The following is a 17,016-nucleotide window of genomic DNA, read 5'->3' as shown; positions in this document are numbered from 1 at the left end:
ACAGAATTGAAGAAAATATTTCCCAGTAGAAATTCAGTGAAAATATTTTATGCTTTAAGTCCAGCATTCCAAAATTGAATCTTTATTTTTTACCAGTGAATGTACGCATGATCCAGTAACAACAAAAGTTACCAGAAACATATTTTAGTAAAACCTCATTAATCAGGGCAATCTGATATAGTATACCTGATGTTCATTATATTTAATGAGAAATCACTGAGCAAATGTGCTCATTAGTGACTTATTGGACAGCTTTGTGAAAGGTACTTGACTAAAGCCCCGTTTCAGTTACTGTACATTTAACAAGCTCCATGAATAGCTATGGTCTAACTGCTTCCTGTTTCTCAGGCGCACTGGCAGTATGTCTGAAATGTTCTAAAACGATAACCCTCAGTATGGAGGTTGCAGACCAGGCTGGCTGTTTATCTGGGTGCTGAAATCTTGGATCCCACATCCTCCTCTGCTGATTCTCATGCTATGCCTGCGCTTGGCAAGCTGCTGCTTCATGTGGCATGTCTCCCTGGCGTCCACAAGCTAAATAGCCCTGCAGTGTTTTATCATTTCAAGAGTTAGCCCAGGCTTCGGAAAGCCTCCCGAACCCCCGCCCCCGCCTACTGACTGCTTTTGTTTTGTGTTTGCACGCTGTGCCCATAAGGGCAGTGAGCTCCTGGTTCATTATAGGACTATGTACAGCAACAGAACTGGGGTTGAAGTGTTCACTCTATAGAATTAGTTCCTCTGCTCTGAACCTGCTCTCCCTTCAGTGCTTCCACTTGAATGGAGGAGCACCCTGTTCACTAATCAGCCTGACCACAATTACTACCTATAGCAGCAGTTTGTAGCAGTTACCATGATGCTTCCTTGAATTCCCAAGTTTAAACTTTTTAGAGCCCAAGTCTAAAAGGCAAAAGAGAATATGGTGCTATTTATAATTAAATATATAATACGGCTTCCATGAGGAAAAAAATGAAGACTGAGGAGTGAAATAAGGCCTATGCAGACATCCATCTGTGTAATTTGGTTTGTAATCTGTATGAAGAAAAATCCGTATCTTGTTGTTGTGGTGGTGGTGGTCAGACATTCTGGAGTTGTATTTTAGTAGCAAACAGCTTTAGTTTTAAAAGTCTTCTTCTAAAAACCTAGTAACTGCTGAGATACTAGTTAGATTCAGAACACAGTGCAACGGGCCCAGTAATTAGTGAACGCAGATACTTGTCATCCTGCTTTAAAAAAAAAGCAACAAAGAGCAATCACACAGTTTATAGTCCAGGAGCTGGTCCATCACATGTGTTTTTTTAAAAGAACCCCGACAATGTCCACCTTTCATTCCGTCGCCTGGGACAGGATCTGCCGGGAGCGCGCCCAGCGCGGCCCCCGACCGCAGCAGGCGGGAGCCTCCTCAAACGGCCCTTTGTGTCGGGACAGCGCCTCACGCGCCGGGGCGCGACATCGCGGCGGCGGAGGAAGAGGAGGAGGAGGAGGAGGAGGAGGGTGCGGGTGCTCGCCGTCCTGCCCCCCGCCCCGGCTCGCTCCCGCTGCTCGGGCACGCTTCGGCGAGCGGCACCACCGCCTCTCCCTGCGGAGCAGCCGCGCACCGGCCCAGGAGGCGGCTGTTGCCCCAGCGCAGACCCGCCCGCCGCCTCTGTCGCTGCCCTCTCGCCCCTTTCCAGCTCCTCCTCCTCCTCTTCCTCCTCCCCCCGGTCCCCGCCCCTTAAGGCAGTCGGGGCCGCCTTCCCGCGGCGGCGAGGTCTGGGAGAAGATGGCGGCGGCCGCTGGCTGGGCCCTGCTGGGCCTGGCGCTGTGGCTGTGCGCGGCAGCCGGGGCCGCCGAGCCGGAGGGGAAGCGGCGAGCGGGGCCGGCCAAGAAGAAGGACATCCGGGACTACAACGACGCGGACATGGCTCGGCTGCTGGAGCAGTGGGAGGTGCGGGAGGGGCCGGGGACCCGTGGCGGGGATGCGCCTCCCGGGGCCCGCAGAGGGAACCCCGCGGCCGCCGGAGCGGGAGGGGCCGCGCTCCCGCCTCGGGGCAGCCCCGCCGGTTGCTCCGCCGTCGGGCGGCAGCTCTGCCCGGCGCCTCCCCGGGGGACGGCGGGAGGGTTGGCGTCCTTCCCCCCGGCCTGGAGCGGGCGGGAGGGATCCCCGCGGCCCGGTGGCGGTGGGGTGGCGGGTTTCTCCCTCCCGCTGAGGCTCCGGGTTGTCGGGGGTGGGGTTACCGGGTGGGGCAGGAGGGGCTCGTGGGGGAGCTGCCCTCAGGCCGGGCGCCCGCAGCCTGCCCTGCTGCCCCCCCCTCCCGTCCGCCCAGCGCCCCAGCCCCAGGCACACGCAGCCGCCGCATGCCAACGGCCTGGCCTGGCTTAACTGTCTGCGGCTCGGGGTGTTAAGGGGTTTTGTGACCGGAGGGTGGGTAGCAGGAGAAATACTCATTGTGTGTTTACAGAGTAGAGATGTAGTTGGGGGTTTTTTTGTTTGATGTTTCCTTCCATGCCACTTCTCATGGTAATGACTTCTAATTCGAGCTCTCTCGTGGCCACCTTCACCCCATCAGCCTGCTGCTTTAACTTTCTTCGACAGTTCCCCATCTCTTTCTCCATATGGTTGTCATGTCACTCTTCAGTTCTTTTCACTATTTTTGTCTACCAGCATCTTCTGGTAAATGCCAGAGCACTCATCAGTGTCTTTTATACTTTCCCATGAGGCTGTTCCTCAGAATGTTTTGCACAAAAACTGGAGAAAATAATAGAGTGAAAAATTTCTGTCTTCTGTAACACCAGTTACAGCTGTAAGGCAAGGTGAAGAAGTAGGTTTTGTACATGTGATATAGATAAAGTAACTTCTTTGAGAAGGAAGAATGTCAGCCTTGGGCCTGGTTGGCAGGGAGATTCAAGTTAATGCTGTGGTGACTCTGTGGCTGTGTATTTTGTTCCAGCCATGATGGCAGGCAGGGTCAGGATGCTGTTCAGGGGTTTTCCTCTTTATCTGGAGCAGGTCTCTTGATCCAGTTCACCATGCGCTGCACAAATACTTGTAGCCATGTTGTGCGCAGATGCGGCTGCGCAGCTGGGGAGTTGGCTGCTTAGGTTGGCATTGCCACTGAGGAAGTGCACATATGGCCAGAGCCCCAGAAGAAAAAAGTTACTGAAGCAAGGGCCCAACAATTAATGGTTGTTTGGTATTGGGGATGATCAGCTGTATGGCATTTTGCCTGATGGTAGTCAGGACATATATAAGGAACATGAAAGACTTGAGGGGGTGGTGACTGGAGGATAGAGGAGAAGAAAGGGCATGAGTGGACTTGATGGAGCGGGATGAGGAACAAAGGGGCCATTATGAATTTGTATAAGATCAGGAATTATGCTCATGAGTGAGGGGCACAGGGCGCAGATCTGTACAGAATCAAGTGTCATGACTTTCAACTGTGTGAGATGACTCCTAATACTTATTTATCTTCCTGTCGGTTAGTCCAAAAGCATTGGAGGATGGTGGTTATAATATCCTTGGGTTCAGCTGCAAGTCTGACGAGCTGAGGCTGTGGCTCCAGCAGCCTTCCCAGAATGAGCAGCCGCCTCTCTGTTCAGGCTGTTGTGGTGCCCCTTGCATGTGGTGGTGCAAGCTTGTGCATGACTGCCTGGTGAACTGGGAGAGTGATCTAGTGGAAAATGAGCACGGGGAAAAGATACAGAGGTTGCTTCAGCAGCTCAGCTGCACAACTAGAGCTTGAAGGAAGCCACCTAGGGATTTCCCTTGTGGAAGGGGACTCTTCGGCAGCCTTGAGTCCAGAGGAGCTGGAAACAGAACTGAGAATCTGGTCCGGAGGGTCTTTCTGTTACTGAAATGTCATATGCTTTAGAACAGTTAATTATTGTTACAAGGTTAGGGTTTCTCAGGCTTGACTCTGAGCTAAGATTATTGAATAGGCTAAGGAATTAGGTGACATACATTGCTAATATTTTCAAAAATAAAAACGCCAGACGTGGATGAGAAATGTATGAGCATGGGAGCTGAGGGGAGGAGAAAGAATATGTAGTTATTACTGTATCTATGTTACTGCTTAAATGAATGAATCTGCTAGACATTTCAAAGCAAGAGCTTACACTTTCCTTCTAGACTTTTACTTTGTAGATACCTTTATAAATACAAAACTGCATGATAGTTTGTACAGGATCAAGAAAAGTGTCATGAGCAGCTTTTGACTGCTTCTTACAATATTTCTATTTAAACAGTAACAACACAGCTTTATGAACATTTAGTTGAGTAGTTAAGGGGAAAATAGGTAATATATGTTATGAGGTTGTACTGTCACTAAATGCAAAGTCAATTTCTGTATTGTGCAAGGTGTATTTGGAAACATTTGTTTCTGCCTTTCTCTTTCAAAACTGAGATGTTGGTTTTGCACTAGCCAAACTGGTCTAAAATTAAAATTGATTTGCTTTTACTTCTGAAGAATGTTTTTCATTTAATCATGTAAGATTCTGTATTTTCACAGTATTTTACCAATATGAGTATTTTGCAACTTCCTCTAAAATAAGTATTGTTCCCACCTAGTGAGAGCAGCGGGGCTTTCCTGGGGCTCTCCTTTGCTCCCAGTTCACTTAATGTGGAATTTTCAAAGGCATGTGAACTACCTGAAAGCATGCTTCAGACTTGCAAAATTGAAACAGATATGTATTTAGTAAGGAAAGAAAGGATAAAATCTAAGGCTTCTACAATTTGTATTCTGTGGGAACTAAATTTTAAACTCCCTCCTCAGAAAGCCACCAAACTCTGCATAATTGAGATGGGAACAGGTCACTTGTATGAAACCTTAACCTTTAAAGGGTATGGGATGCTCCCTGTAGTGGGATGTTGTAAAACGATGATGTTGAATTTGTATATATGACTGTGCAGAGATGAGAAGGTAATCCATACTTAGAGCTAAAATTCAAGCTCGGCTCCTGAAGGGAATATTGTTGTTGCTACAGTTCATGTTCCTAGTGGATTGATGCATATTTTCACTAAATGTTTGAAGTCAAAACAACACCTAAAATATCTGCCTTAATTCCTGCTGATTTACTAGTTAGTGCTTGGGTGGATGCCAGTATAAGACTTCTGTGGTTTTTTGTTCTTTTTTCTTTTTAATTCTGTGATACTGTTTAAGAAATCAAGTTCTAGCTCAATGTAAGTTGTCACTATATTCACTCCTCTCTGTCAGGAGCTGTTTTAAGGGACAGCACTTTGAATTCTGCCTTTCCAAATATTTAAATGCCTGTCTACCTCAGCAGAGGCATCAAGAGGGTTTTTTTATAACAGTGATTTACTCTTGGTGATTATGTTGCCAGAATGTGAGCTGCTCTTCATCTGTGCATTCAAAAAGTCATTAAACCCTTAATAAAAGTTTTTCTGTGGCATGAGCATTGAAATTCTGAATTCTTGACTTTTTATTTAAAGATGCAAAGTAAGGAGTCAAGTGATCCCATGATTCCCAGAAGTGAATTTTGACCTCTGAAAGTAGTATGCAGGTGAAGACTTTTTTATTTGTGTGTGTGTATGAAGCTTTTTAGTGCAACTTCTCAGTCCATCTTGTGTACGTAATACACTTCTCTGAAACTGTGAAGAAAAAAAAGTGTTATTTTATGAAGTACCTGGATGGAGTTGTATAGAATTAGCCTTATAGCTGAAATATTTCTTGGTACATGGTAAAATGAGATTCTACCTGTCAGTATCAAAATGTGCATCATTTCTGAGGGGAAGGTTATAAATGGGAAGAGCGCTCTTGGTGAAGTATCTTGAGGCAAAACTCTATTTCTTTTGATTTGAGAACCTCCATCATTAAACTCCACAATGCTTTCGCTTTATCAAAGCAGAGTTATTCTCGAAACAATGGCAAGTTTCAAAAAAGAACAGCTTTGTGGAACAGCTGAGTTCAAAGCCTTCTTTACCTTTTCAAAACAGAAAGATGATGACATTGAAGAGGGAGATCTTCCTGAACACAAGAGGCCTCCAGCACCAATAGATTTCTCAAAAATTGATCCAGGCAAGCCTGAAAGTATCCTGAAGCTGACGAAAAAGGGGAAGACTTTGATGATGTTTGTCACAGTGTCGGGAAATCCCACAGAAAAGGAGACAGAAGAAATAACTAGCTTGTGGCAGGGCAGTCTCTTCAATGCAAACTACGATGTGCAAAGGTAAGCTCTGGTGTGCAAGAATAAAGTTCTTGCCTTTACAGAACTCTTGTTTCTTTCTTCCTGAAAATCTTTTCAACTGTTCATCTTGTGCCCTTCCCCACCTCCATCATCCATCACTATTCCTTTTGTTTCAGTTTATATACCAATTTGTTTTAAGTCGCGCTACAAAAGTTCTGGTGTGCTGCAAAAATCCTTCTAACGCTTGTGTGTGATGTATGTATAGCCTCATTTCTTTTTATCTCATTACGTTTCAGCTATTTATCAGTTTTAGCTCCAGTAGTTTGCCTTTACGTGCTTGATGGAGAACATCACACTTGGAAGATTTGTCAACACAAAAGGCTTTTTGTTCCCCTGGCTAAAAAATGCGGGTTTTTTCTCTCAGAGAGAGAATAATTTTGAAGCAGAGGAATGGTGCGCTTTTGAATTAAGGCAGAGGAGGGTTGCAGCAAGGGTATAAAGCAAATTTAATGCCCAGTAGTGGGTTTTACATAGTGCTGAATTAGTTCTGAAGTTTTCTTTGTATTCTTATTCCTTGGTTATTTATAAAATTAATACATTTTATTATTACTTGTGCTAGAAAATTGTTCTCTTGTCCCTGTCCCCAAGCAATGACAAGAAGACCAACTTCTTGCTCTTAAATTTATCCCTTGGTTGTGGAGGTGCTCTGAATTAATTAAGCAAAATGTTGTAGTGCTTGAAAGGCACACGGCTAACTGAAAAAATATATATCTTTATTCTAGGTTTATTGTTGGCTCAAATCGTGCCATTTTTATGCTACGCGATGGTGGTTATGCCTGGGAGATCAAAGACTTTCTGATAAATCAAGAAAGGTGTGCGGATGTTACTCTGGAAGGTCAGGTTTATCCTGGCAAAGGAGCAGAAGAAAGTGAGAAAGTAAAAAACAAAACAAAACCTGAAAAAGCAAAGAAGAAAAAAGATGCAGACAAGAAGTCTAATGGCATCAAAGAGGACAACCGAGCAACCAAACAGAAAGAGGATCTATGACGGACACGTTAACCAGACTGAATGCTGCTCTGCTGTTCCTTGAAGGGAAACTAATTCTCCATACAATTCCTGGCTTTACTGGGGGGAAGGAAGGAAGCAGAGATTACTGAGGTTAAAAGACTTCTATGTTGAAATATACCAGTTTACTTATTAATATTGGCCATTTGTTTAGTTACAGGAAAAGTAATGTTTAATACCAGTGATTGACTACTTTAGTTTGTAATTTTTTATGCTTTTGTTGTTGTTTAAAATTAACATACAAATCTGTGTGCCTAACATCACAAATTTAATTTAAGTGAAAAAGGAGAAACACAGTCTCAGAATACACCAATGTTCATCTGTAGTAGCCGTGTCCATCTTGGGTATGCAAGTTGGTTATTGATTCATAGCTGCTGTTAGATAGCAGGGTACTGTGATAAAAGATTCTCTTGGAAGCCAGTTTGCTAGACTCAGTTGGCAAAACTGTCTAAAATTGCAGAAGATAGTGTTAGAGTGGCCAAAGATGCCTGAAATTATGGCATTTAGGACATGTCTGGTTAGACTGCCTGTTTCTTTAAAATAAACAAAACCCCTTCAGTATGTCCCCCAAAATCCACAGAAGTACTTGGAAGCATGGTAGAAGCTAAGGCAGATATTTGGCTAATGCACTCCAAGTCAGTGCAGAAGGGAGATGCTGTACCCATCAGAAGTGATGCTGGGCTGTTAATGGAATTACAGTACCCACGTGAGCAGTGTGGGGGTGAAGGGGAGAGTCAGATTAATGCCATTCAGCTGCTGCTGCCAAAGAACTGTGCCTGTGGAAGCAAACGTTACGTATGCCCCATTATCAGATAGCGAGCTAGAAGAAATAGCTTTAACTCTGAAATTAATTTGTTTTACTGGTTTAAGGGTTTGTTTAAATCATTGAAAAAGCACCAGTTACAGTACAGAGTTAAACTTTTGAGTTAGACGTATCACTTACTGATGTTTAGTAACCAGATTATATTTTTTGGGGGGGTACAGATTCCTGGCTGGCATGGTTGATTGTGAATGAACATTTGATTTCAATAGTATGAAGTTTGATGTATGGGAGCAAATATGCTTTCTCCTTGTAAGACTGTATAATTGGGAAGGTTTAATTATTATTCAGATTGTATTCAGTCAAATGTGTTGTTTAGAATTGTTTCCCTTCTGCCTTACTGTCTGTTAAGGACTAAATGCACCTAGTATGTATGGTCCACATCATTTTCCAGAGGATGAGCACAGTATTAACTGTCTTCACTCTATACTACTAAAATGTTACTTTGACTCTTTATTTAAGGTGCTAAAATCCAAGTGTTTTGGATAAAAGGTCCTAATTGAACCATAATGGTTGATCTTGTGGAATACTTCAGTATCAAAAGTGGGAAGCTGCGACTTACTGAATGCTTGTTCTAAAATAAAAGATGTCACTAAGCTTATTGTTTCGTTGAGTAGTAAAACTTTTAAATAATTATGCATTTAATTTGGTATTCGGGGGACAGACTAACTCATCTTTGGTTTCTGTACATAAGGACTAAATCATATTGATGAAGGTTCCAGGTGATTGGTTTTATTTAATTTTAATTATATTTGTATGAATTTAGGATCACAGAAACCTTTGTGGCCGCACTTCATTAAACAGGTCTGTGCCTGTTTGAGTGGAAGAATGAAAATCCTGTGTTTATTCAGGTTTAACTGTATTACTTTTATATTCTATTACTAATCCCAGTGTGTAGTGGACTTGATAAGAGTCTTTGTAGATATTTGGGTATCACATTGCATTGAAGCGAGATGTGCAGTCCATTTCTTGTTCACAACTAATTTATCATTTTGTCAGGGGTTCTGGGTTTGCACCTCCCTTATTTTAAAGAATATCGCTTTTCATCTCAGGAGATGAACAGAGGTCAGATGAAACTATAAACATGAAATATTAATGAGTTTTTTTCTTTGTAAAACTTAAATCTGTGGTATAGAGATGACAATTCAGGTTATGATCAGAAACGTGAGGAAATGCAGTTTCTGTAGTTTTCCTAATGTTATGAACCATAAACGTGATTTCTTTTTTGATCAAATTGACTTTGTCCTGAGCTAAAGAATTAAGCAATGCGAAACAGTATACAAATAATACAAAAGCAAATTAGCCAAGGAGGAGAAACAATTACTCTGTTATAGCTATAGCCTGGCTTTTGAGAATAGATACTTCTTCTAGTCATTCATAAATCTTCAGTAGGTTGGGTCTTTTCCCTTCACAGTTAAAAGAAGGGGGCAGCTTTGAAATTCAGCCAGTCCATTGAGTGGGTTTTTTGTTTGGTTATTTTGAGTCATTAAGTTGCCTATGCCAAATGCAGGCATGTTTTGTACCACGTAGCTTGTTTAAATTTTAAAGTGTTTGGGGTTTATTTAGATTTTTAATAGGAATAATGACTTGAGGGTTGCTTTTTGATAGAAAAATACTGAAAATACTGCCTTCAAGTAGCTTTATCTTCCATTTTTCTTCTCACTTTTTCATTCTTTACACTCAACAAATAATTAAATATTCTAACAAATATAATGTGGCAGGCTGACAGGAACTTCTTCACCAGCCAGTCTTCCTCTGGTATCGCTGTTCATAACTCTGCTCCAAAACAATTTATGTTCCCTTTTAAGACTAGTAAGTCTTTGAGACCCTAGCATTTGTCCTGGTGCAGTGTTACGTAAGCGGATGTTATTTGGTAATGATTTGAGGCCCAAACACAATATATCTTACATATGTATATATAAAAATAAATACCTTCCAAAAGTTACTTAAGGTCATTAATGTCCTACAAGTACCCTTGCAGCTGTTAGATTCTGCATTTGGGTCTCATCAGACTTCTAGTAACAGATTTTTGGCTCTACATACAAGCAATTCAGATACTGCCTTTAAAACTAATTTCATCAAGTAGGGTGATGATTATAGCTCTTAATTCCTTATTTTTTCAGTACTGTACAGAGGTACGTGGAAAACTATATGCTTTCATGACAGCTGAATGTCTCCTGCCTTTCTCCACTTTGCTTAGTCTCTTCTCTGTTGTAGTGCCATAATTATGTTCTAAGTTACCTTTATATTTTTTTTTTAACCTAGCTGTCCTCAGAAAAAACAGTTTGTCAATGATACTACACAAGATGTTGTTGCACTTTGTGAAAAATTTCCAATCGACAATCAACTTTTTATGTAATAAAATACTGGAACAAACATCTTGGTTATGGTTTTCTTTTTTTAAAAGATAATCCTAATGTATACTGTGTGCCTTATCTGTTTTACTGAAAAATAAATAATTTCAATTTAAATTCCTACCTAGAAGAGTACAAGTGTCTCCCTTGTTCTCAAGGGCTTAACTTCATCAACCAAAGTAGTAGAAAATTTGACATTTAAATTGCTAGGACTGGAAAGAAGTACCATGTGCAGTAAGTGAATGAGTGCTGGCACTTGAATTTATAACAAAACATCCTCACCAACTACTAAATCTTACTAATTAGGAGATGCAAGCAGTGTCCATATTCATTTAAAAAACATGAGAATTGCAGGTGCTGTCGTTATTACATAGCTAGAGCACTAAAAATTGCTAGTGCACTAAAGTTTCCTATAATACCACGCCTATCACCAGTCTTATCTCATTTTGCTGCACAGTCTTTGTACGCATCCTTTGCTAGCAGGGAAGTTTGTGGTTCCCAGCTCTTTTGCAGCTTCTTTTAGTTTGTCTTTAGCTTTGTTGCTGCACTTAGTACTAGGTGAAGTACCCATTTTTTTAAATTCTATTACAGCTCTTAATTCCTTAGTCTGTTATGACACACAAATTGCAACAGGATTTCTGATCTTTGAGTGGTCCAAGTATTTCTCTTTTCTGAACTGTTGGGTCAGCCCTGACTGCAAAAAGACTCTATGTTCCTGTCACTGTTTCTGAACTCTTCCAATTTTCTCGTGAAAAGGAAATCTTAAATTAAAATATCTTTTTGTTAAGATACGGAACAGCCTACTTCTGTCTGATATTTGGCCACTGTTCTCATGGGGTTTATAGTAAGGCTTGGAAATTATTTCCAGTCTTTATCTGTGGCTCATTTCCTGTTCTGTTCAACGAGTAAGTGTGTTTGCCTTTTCCAGATTTTTTTTTTTTTTCCTAAAATTGCATTGGATGTTTATAGACATTCAAAGAGCCTGTGCCTGGATAATGGGGATCTCCCTGTTTTTACAAACGCCTTGTTCATTGGTACTCTCATATTTCTCATTCTACTATGTCTGTTGATACACTTTTATTTGATAATTCTTACTCTGGGCTAAAATGAACTATTTTTGCATATCACCACTTTCTGTATTTCATACTGTGCTGTTTTAACAGGGACAAACCCCACTGAATTCAGGTAATATCAAATTGCCAGAAAGGTTAGAGCTGCTTGGATTCATGAAGGAAAAGCACTCCACTTGAATTTTGTGGTGGTGGTTCTTCTGCTCCAGTAGAGAAGCCAGGTGGTGTGAGGGGGTTGGACACACCATGTATCTTGAGCAGAAGAGGTCTGTGCTGTGTAGTTTCTGGTAAGTATTTAAAAGGTTGATGTAACACATGACAATCCAGCATTATACAGTATACCAGCCTTTATCCAAAGACAGCTGGTAAATGCTTTGTTTCTCTCCCGTGTGATGCTGCTTAATAGGCCAGTATTTCAACTGTCGATACTGGTGTCAGCTGGGTTTTCAGTGGCATTGTATCAATGGATTTTTGTAATATGAAAAACAGATCTGTTAACCATCATTTAAATTAACAGGAATAATAAAGATTTTCTCAAAAAATTTGGCATTTTTTTTTTTTCAGTTATTACATAGACATTGGTATTTTGGGAGGGAGAAATGCAACAGTTAAAGGAGCTTCAGCCTCTTTCTTCCCAGTCTTACTGGCAAAGGCCAGCAAATACGTGTTCCTGCAGCATGTGGTCTTGCTATGCAGCCTCTGTTAAAGGACAGTCCTCGTGCCAGAGGCCCTCCCGCTGACCCGCTGAGCCCTTGCACTTCTCACTACATGATGGCAGAGTCTTCCCGTCTTGTGAAGTGCTGTAATTCATCCCATTAGGATGCCTGCAGATACCCTGGCTCTGAAACAGCACAGAGGTGACCTGTGTTGGAGTTTCTAATATTCAGGTGGCTCAGTGCCTGCTGAGGCTGTAATAATAATCCTATTGGCAATGTCCTTGGCCTGAACATGGAATAAAATGGGGAAAGAATGTGTTACTATTTGACACTTCTCAGAAAGAGATTTTTTTTTCTTTCTTATTCCAGACTTATTGTGCCTCTGCTCTGTTGCAGTTGGACAGAAGAGACCCTAATTTATTACAGAATAGGGACTAGAATGCTCTAATCCATGAAGTTTATGACCAAACCTTTTTTTTTCCCTTTTGTAATTTAATGGTACCTCCAAAAAAACCTGTGGGCCCATCTTTACTGCCTATAACATCTACTGCTTTTAAAGATAATTTTCAGTCAGTAATGTCTGAAAATAGACTGGACTGCTGTGTTGGTGATGTGCCCTAGTTCCGTGGAAACCACTGACCAGAGCATTGAGCACTCATGAAGTCGTTAATATTTAAATCAGTTCAGGTGCCTTTGTTGGTGGCAGTGTTACATGTTGGCAGCCCTCCGTGTGCTTTGGAAAGAGGTGAACAGCAAGACCCCAGCATTTGCCTGCGAGGTGCAAGGCCATTAGCAATGAGAAGGAGCTGTTCACTGAACAGCACCGTGAAGTAACCTGGATCTTGCTGTAACTTACGTAAAGTCATCTTTGTAATGAGGAAGGCTGAGTTATACATGAATAATTGTATTGAAAGGTTGTGTTGAAAGAAAAATACCGTGGTTGAGTACTTGCTGAAGCAATAAACAAATAAAATAAAGGTTTAACATGTGTATTCATGTGATCATTGCTTATTATTTCCTAGAGCCATGGCTGCAAGCCATTCTGTATGGTTTTTCTTTTAACTTGTCCTTAGTGCAGTTTTATTTCATTCGACTTCTTTCACAACAAATGTCAGTTTTCATCCCCTCATCTAAAAATAAATCCAAAATAGTACATACTTTAAATTACACAAGACTTTTGTATGAATATTTTATTATTCATCCTGCCAACTGTATCCACAGCCATACCCTACGACTTCTCAACCCTTGATAGTCAGCTGTTGTCTTTCTGGTGCTGTAAAACATGTTAATAACTCTGTGAACTTTAGATAATTGCAGTTATAATAGGCTGGAGTTGCCAGGGAGCTTAATAGAAGCATTGACATGTAAGTTTTTTGGCACTTAAGACAGCAGTTGAGTAGAAGATTTTTGAAAAACTTTCTTTCATTTAATGTGGGAGCCAGGTATTTTGTTGTGATCTAGTGAACTGTGCAACGTAACCAGGGAAAGGCCACTTTCCATCTCATTACCACTCCTCCCCAACCCTTGTTCCCACATAGCATCACCATTTAAGCCATATTTAGGTTCACTTTCTGGGATGAAAAAATTCAACTTTAGCTTTGTAACGGGGAAAACCGTGCTGAAGAGATACCCAAATGATGTAGTGGTATCAGCTGAATACTGGACATGAAACTGAATGCTACAGAAAAGCAGAAATAAAAGTCAAAGCCACTGCATTAATTTCCTGAGGTGTCACTATCAACTGACAGACCCTTGGGTTTTAGGTGAGGCATCTGTGCTTTTAGGAAACATTATCCTGTACTACTCATTCAACACTAACACGATAGAAGATGAGATGAGGTTACGGTTGTGCTGGGAATTTTTTCATGATCTCACATTACACCCTTTGCCAAAGGAGAAGAGATACTTGTTTGTAAGGGGCTTTCTCCAGAACAATTTCCAGTTGAGTTCTGTTACTGTTTCCTTATCACAGGCCCCTTCCTGTGTCCTGGTACCGCTCCTGAACGCTGAGATACTCCAGCTGAGACTCAAACTCAGAAATTGCAAATTAGTCTATCTGCAAAGTGAAACAAACCCCCCTGAGTTTTGTTTTTAAGGTTATACAGTGAGTGTACACACTGGATTCAGCTCCATGGCTAAGGAAAGGGTCAACCACAGGGAGGAGCTCCTGAAGGTGTATTTTGTGAAGGAGACATGCAAGAGGAAGGAAGGGTGTAGCTGCAGTGGTGGTTTCTACACATCCCTCCCCCACCCTTTGGTCAGAAAGAAGGTGGGGTGACAAAACAGCCTCTGAGCCTGCTGCTGGAATGGCCGGTTGGGGCTGAAAAAGCCTGGACACATCACAGTGGCTTCAGCTTCTGGTGGAGGAGATGGACTGGTCCAAAGAGCTGCAAGGGTTGCATAAAAAGCACTTCGTTTGGGGACCTGGACAAACAGTGCTTCTTATTGTCCAGCAGATTTGGGAGAATCGAAGCTCTGCAAAGCAAACGAGGGCACATCCTTACTTCTTTAGCTCTGAGCGGGAACTGTGACAGCTTAGTTGCTTGCTGCTCAGAAGAGACTAAATGTGACTGTGACACTCAGCCGGGAATATTACTGTCATGCTGGGATAAGAAGGCGTTTATGTAAGAGCCAAAATCTCTTTTTTTCTTTTTCTTGGTTTATGATTCAACCCATACCCTCTTTTTCCATTGTCCAAAGAAGCATCTAAAAGAAAATGAAAACACCACCAAAGGAACAACAACCCCCCCCTCCTGAACGCTCTCTCTGCACTTCCCTTTAAAAGGAAGAAGCTGCAGCTAGAAGCGCAACACTAATTTCTAAAATTTTGCCAGAAAACACTCTAACTCACATAAGTTTTGCCAAGTGGCTGATGTACAAAAAGCTGCATTAACCGGGGCCGAAGCGCTTCTGGCAAGGACAGCCAGGCCCTTTCTCCCCAGGCCGGCCGCTCGGCCACCCCCTCCTCGACGCCAGCATCACCGGGGGGGGTTCCTCTGTCACCCTGGGGTGCCCCTCTGTCACCCTGGGGTGCCGGCAGCGCCCCGGCCGTGGCCGCTGGGGAAGCCCCGGTGCTGCTGCAGGGCACGGGGGGGGGCTGCGCTGGGACCTTCCCCGGCCTCCCGGACGAGCGGGGACCAAACCCCTCCCGCCGAGGCCGCTGCGCTCCTCGGACCCCCGGGGCCACCCCGCAGCCAGCCGGGAGCCGCCTCCCGCGGGCGCGCAGGGAGCCGGGCGCTGCGCCCCGGGGTGGCCACGGGGGGGCGGGCGCGGACCGGGAACGGCCCTGGCGGGGGCTTGTGTCGCCTCGTGTCCTGTCCTGTTTGGGTATGTTCTGTCGTGTTATAGCATATCATAGCATAGTTACCTATTTAATAATTTATATCATCTTTGTATTATATAAATTATATAAATATGTTCATTTTTATCCTTTTTAATCTTTGGTAACAAATTCAGCATGTCATACATGAAGATTGTACATTTAATGTACAGTGTATTTGATATATGCAGGGATAGAATGTATCTGCTCTATATTTAAATATATAAATCTAACCCAAAATTACATGATAATTTTAGAACTAGTGAATTGTATATATGGTTATGTGTAGTTTGTTGTTAAGTTAGTTCTCACGGCTGTATATACATAGACATCTACACACACACACACACACACCCCATACACACAAATACATAGACACACAGAGATACACTCACACGCACCCCTTTATACACGTACACACATGTATCCACACATCTGCCCCCCCCCCCCCACCCCCACCCCTCATAGACACACACACGCATGTGTGCACACACACACACAGAGCCACAAGGATGCAGTGGTGATGTCTGCCTGCAGGCTGCAGGGGGGGGTGGTGAGGTGGGGGGACCCTCTTCACATCTTCCTTCAACTCCATCAAAAAAATCAATAATACAATAATGTAAAAGAGTCTGTGTATGGGGGAGGTGTAGGTGAGTGTGTGTATATAGACACATCTCTATGAGACTCTGTGTGTGTGTGTGTGCACACACATGCATGTGTATATATGTGTACATGTAAAAGAATGTCTCTGCGTGTGTATGAGATGTGTACGTGTATGTGTGTGCATAAGGTGTGTGCATATATGTAAAAGCTGTGTGTACGTGTGTATAAGCTAGTGTATGCCTATGCACGTGTATGTATGAGCTATGGGTACGAGTGGGTGTGTGGTGACTCCTGGCCTGCCCGCCCTGGGGCTCTGCCCCCTGAGCAGGCTCACAGCTGCCCTACTGCCTTCTGGAGGTGCCCAGGACCTCCCTGTGCCCTGGCTGTCACCTCCCGGCCCTGTTGCAGTCAGGGGCTAAAGCCCAGCTCTGCCCCTGCCCCTGGGGGCAGCCTCAGTAGCTCTCAGCATGGAAGGCATTGATCTTATCACACTATTAAATAGATGTTTCATTTTTTCCCAGCGCTGCTGTTGTGGCGTGAGATTTCTGCCTTGACTTTCAGATTTTTTTCTTTTTTTTCCCCATGGAACTGATCTGCAAAAGTCCAATGTATCAGTCATTTCAATCTGACATGAGTAGGCAGGGTGTGTTTTCAGTTTCCTGGCCTGGAAGCATTGAGCTGGGTGATCTCCTCTAATGCACTAACTACTTATTTGATACGTGATTGAAAAATATGTGCTTGGATGTTAGAAATGCTGATAGCTGCCACCAAAAGATCCCATTGCACTTTTGGAGCCTCCAAACAGTTTTATAGCAGAGTCTGCCCAGCTGGCACCATCCCAGAGTGGAAAATTTACAGTCAAAGTCATACTTGACCTGATAGTGAGATCCTCATAAGCCTTAATAGCTGTTCACTATAAAAACTTTATACATGTTTTATATATTATTTCTAAATATATTTTTACTCCATGTTCACCCTATTCAATGAAAAAAAGTTTTATGAAGAGGGG

General features: G+C 42.8%; 1 protein-coding gene across 1 annotated transcript; it reads left to right on the top strand.

Moving 5' to 3' along the window:
* The first annotated feature begins 1,543 nt into the window (after positions 1 to 1,543).
* MESD (mesoderm development LRP chaperone) lies at positions 1,544 to 10,381 on the top strand. Its single transcript, XM_074837000.1, has 3 exons — positions 1,544 to 1,924; positions 5,930 to 6,162; positions 6,903 to 10,381. Exons 1-3 carry the CDS (start codon positions 1,760 to 1,762, stop codon positions 7,165 to 7,167), a joined length of 663 nt encoding a protein of 220 aa, XP_074693101.1. The 5' UTR covers positions 1,544 to 1,759; the 3' UTR covers positions 7,168 to 10,381.
* Positions 10,382 to 17,016: the final 6,635 nt, after the last annotated feature.

The sequence above is a fragment of the Strix aluco genome, chromosome 12 (genome assembly GCF_031877795.1).
Source record: "Strix aluco isolate bStrAlu1 chromosome 12, bStrAlu1.hap1, whole genome shotgun sequence".
Taxonomy (NCBI): domain Eukaryota; kingdom Metazoa; phylum Chordata; class Aves; order Strigiformes; family Strigidae; genus Strix; species Strix aluco.
This window is presented reverse-complemented; position numbering and strand designations above follow the sequence as displayed.

Bases quoted from the DNA above. Each gene is read 5' to 3' on its own strand.
- MESD (XM_074837000.1), top strand. From the start codon at position 1,760: ATGGCGGCGGCCGCTGGCTGGGCCCTGCTGGGCCTGGCGCTGTGGCTG. The intron at 1,925-5,929 runs GTGCGGGAGGGG...TTTTCAAAACAG, and splicing joins GGCTGCTGGAGCAGTGGGAG to AAAGATGATGACATTGAAGA. The intron at 6,163-6,902 runs GTAAGCTCTGGT...TCTTTATTCTAG, and splicing joins GCAAACTACGATGTGCAAAG to GTTTATTGTTGGCTCAAATC.